Source organism: Acanthisitta chloris, unplaced genomic scaffold (assembly GCF_000695815.1).
Source record: "Acanthisitta chloris isolate BGI_N310 unplaced genomic scaffold, ASM69581v1 scaffold7335, whole genome shotgun sequence".
NCBI classification, from domain to species: Eukaryota; Metazoa; Chordata; class Aves; order Passeriformes; family Acanthisittidae; genus Acanthisitta; species Acanthisitta chloris.
In genome coordinates this window covers 1-3072 of record NW_008674228.1, presented here as the reverse complement: position 1 = coordinate 3072, position 3072 = coordinate 1, and the positions used below count along the sequence as shown (strand labels likewise).

Below are 3072 nucleotides of genomic sequence, written 5' to 3'. Positions count from 1 at the left end.
TGTCCACTGTTGGCTCTGTGGGGATGAGGACACGAGGTGAACCCTTTGGTTCCCCCCATGTCCCTGATCCCACAGGGAATTCCCACCCAAGGGCCCTCTGGGCTGCCCTGGATTGGCAGTTCTGATCACAGGGTTCTTGTGTGGGTTTGCTGTGAGTTCCTTGGGATAGCCATGGCATGTGGGGATCTTTTGCACTTAGAAAGCCGAAACTGTAAGAGGCAGAGCTGTGCAGCATCAGTGGTACCAACCTGCTCCGTGAGGTCAGCAGACAAGAACTTCCATGGGGCTGGGATGCTGGTGTAGGGTCATTCCCTGTGAAAATGGGTGTCCTGGGCTGTGCCAGGCTGACAGAAATGCTTGGCAGGATGCTGGGGAGGCAATACCTATTGCCCACTGCTGTCAGGTGCACTAGTGGGAGCAGTCTGGGATATAGAGCTGATTTCAGAGAACCCCAGAGTGGATTGGAAGGACCTTAAAGCTCATGCAGTCCCATCCCTGCCATGGCAGGGACACCTCCCACCAGCCCAGGCTGCTCCCAGCCCCATCCAGCCTGGCCTGGAGCACTCCCAGGGATGGAGCAGCCACAGCTGCTCTGGGCACCCTGTGCCAGTGCCTCAGCAGGGCACAGACAGGGATTCACACCGGAGGGGCAGCACAATGACCCTGGCAGAGCTCTCTGTGGAGCTGGATGTGTTCTGGTTCCTCCTGCCAGGTGTCCCTTCTGTTCCCTTGAGCTAAAACCAAACTGGAAGGGAGCACCTGAGTTCATTCCAGGCTTTAGAGCTTTCTCTGTGTCCATCAGCCAGAGCAGGATTGAAATTTGCTCAGGCACAGTCAGAAAATGCAGCAGCACCTGGGGGAAAACAGCCACTGGGAAAATGCATCATCTGCATCAAAGATGTGTTGAGTTTAAGTAGGTTTTCATCCTCTGTCAAAGGAATGCAAAGCAGTTCTGAGATTCATCTTGGGAATAGTTTTTAGGGGTTTGTTTTGGTTTTGTAATGATGAACAGAGTTTTGTGTCATGCATAGAATCACAGAATCTCCTGAGCTGGAAGGGATCCCCAGGGATCATCCAGTCCAACTCCTGCCCAGGACACCCCAACCACCCACCCTGTGCCTGAGAGCATTGGCCAAACACTCCCTAAGCTCTGTCAGCCTTGGGGCTGTGCCCACTGCCCTGGGAGCTGTTCAGTGCCCAAACACCTCAGGGTGGTCACTGGGACTTCACTCCCTCTCTCTGAGCATCAGCCAAACTGCTGTGCAGCAGTGGGAAGGACCTTGGCAGCCAGGGCCCTCCTCTGTGAGCTGAGCTGGAGAAGGGGCTGATAATCCCAGCAGCTCCTTCCGTCAGTGTCCAGACCCGGCGTGGGGATGCCCAGGCAGCTCTGGAGTGGCCCGTGCAGGGTGGGGGAGCAGCAGTGGGTTTATCCTGGCAGCTGTTTCCCTCTCAGTGGCCCTTGAGGGCTCTGGCTGCCTCGGGGCTGGTGTGTGCTGCCCTGGGCCTCTGCTCTCAGCAGCCTCGGCCGCAGCCGTGCGGGGTTCGCTGTCCCCGGGGGTCTGGGCTTCTGGGCTGCTCCCCAGAGAGGTCATCTGTAGCTCAGCACTGGGAGCAGGAGTTGGCTCAGGCTTTTAATTTTAATGAGGATGCAGCAGGAACAGAGAGGCAGGGAAGCTGTGAGTGTGGTGTGGCTTCTGTGCACATGGTTTTGGGGCCCCTGTTGTGGTGTTCCTCTGAGATCTGATCTGTCTGTGTGTGTGTGTCTGATGTTGAGAACTTCACTACTGACAGATTGAATCCTGTTAATTCTGTTCTGGGTGGGTTTTTTAGTGGCTATTTCCCATTTGGAGCCAGCTGAACCTCCCCTGGGCTGGTTCCTCTCTGTGTTCCTTCCCTGACGCGTGTTCCCTCCGACAGGGCCGGAAGCTCCTGATCATTGGCACCACCAGCCGCAAGGACGTGCTGCAGGAGATGGAGATGCTGAATGCCTTCAGCACCACCATCCACGTGCCCAACATTGCCACAGGGGAGCAGCTCATGGAAGCTTTGGAGGTGAGGAACGAGCTCAAACGAGGCATTCTGCAGTGTCTGTGTCACTGTCCCTTTGACGTTGTATCATAACAGCAGCTCTGAGGCTTCCCCAGATTGCTTTTTCATGCATTAAATTAAGGCAAAATGAGAGAACAGTAGGGCTGGGGCAAAGGTTTGTGCTGTGGATCGAAAGATTCCAAGGGCATGGAAGTGGGTAATGAGTATAACTGGGACACTGAAACAGGATGTGTCCAGAGGAGGCTGAGCTGTCCTGAGCTGGAGTAGCATGGACTGAAGGTGTTTGGTGCTGCGGAGATGATATGTTCCTTAGAAATTCCTGCCCTTAATGGTGTCTGAGTCTGTGCCATGGCAGGAATTGTAGTGAGTGAGGAAGGTCAGAATAAACTGGAGTGGCAAATCTCTGGTGCAAGTGGCAAACTTGGCCCAGGGTCGTGTCGGTGACACTGCAGCACGTCTGGTGGTGCTGAGCCACTGTGTCCTTGTAGCCCTGAGCTGGAGCAAACCTGGAATGCAGCAGAAAAGCACAGCACTAGCTGTTGGATTAGGGATGGTATGGAAAGAACTACATGGAATAAAAGCATCTCAGTGTTTTGCTTGCCTAGATATATCACAGCAGATTTTCCTTCTAAGCCAGTAAATGTCTCTAGCTTCCCATTCCCTTTGTCCTGAGGTAGCATGGTTCTTACTGCCAGTCTCCTGTTGCTGATTTGTTTTTCCCCCCAGCTCCTGGGAAGCTTCAAAGACAAGGAGCGCAGCACTATTGCCCAGAATGTCAAGGGCAAACCTGTCTGGATCGGGATCAAGAAGCTGCTGATGCTGATAGAAATGTCACTACAGGTAAGAGTGTTTCTGGGGCAGGACTGAGGGCGTAGAGCAGTCCTGGAGCTTCCAAGGTCTCTGCAGGCTCCCGTGATCTGCCTGGTGAGAGCCTTTGCATTGGTGTTAGTGGGAAAAGAGCTGCAGGGAGAAATGTTGTGGAGACTTCTCCCAACCATCCATTCCTCGGTCGTTCCTGGCACC

At 54.2% G+C, this 3072-nt stretch overlaps 1 protein-coding gene across 1 annotated transcript in view; it reads left to right on the top strand.

Annotated features, from left to right (window-relative positions):
* NSF (N-ethylmaleimide-sensitive factor) overlaps positions 1 to 2889 on the top strand; it is a gene marked incomplete at both ends in the record, with an annotated part of 23701 nt that extends 20812 nt beyond the window's left edge. The window contains 2 exons of the mRNA XM_009075252.1: positions 1918 to 2052; positions 2776 to 2889. Coding sequence (XP_009073500.1) covers positions 1918 to 2052; positions 2776 to 2889 — 249 coding nt within the window. The remainder of the gene's footprint in view (positions 1 to 1917; positions 2053 to 2775) is intronic.
* Positions 2890 to 3072: the final 183 nt, after the last annotated feature.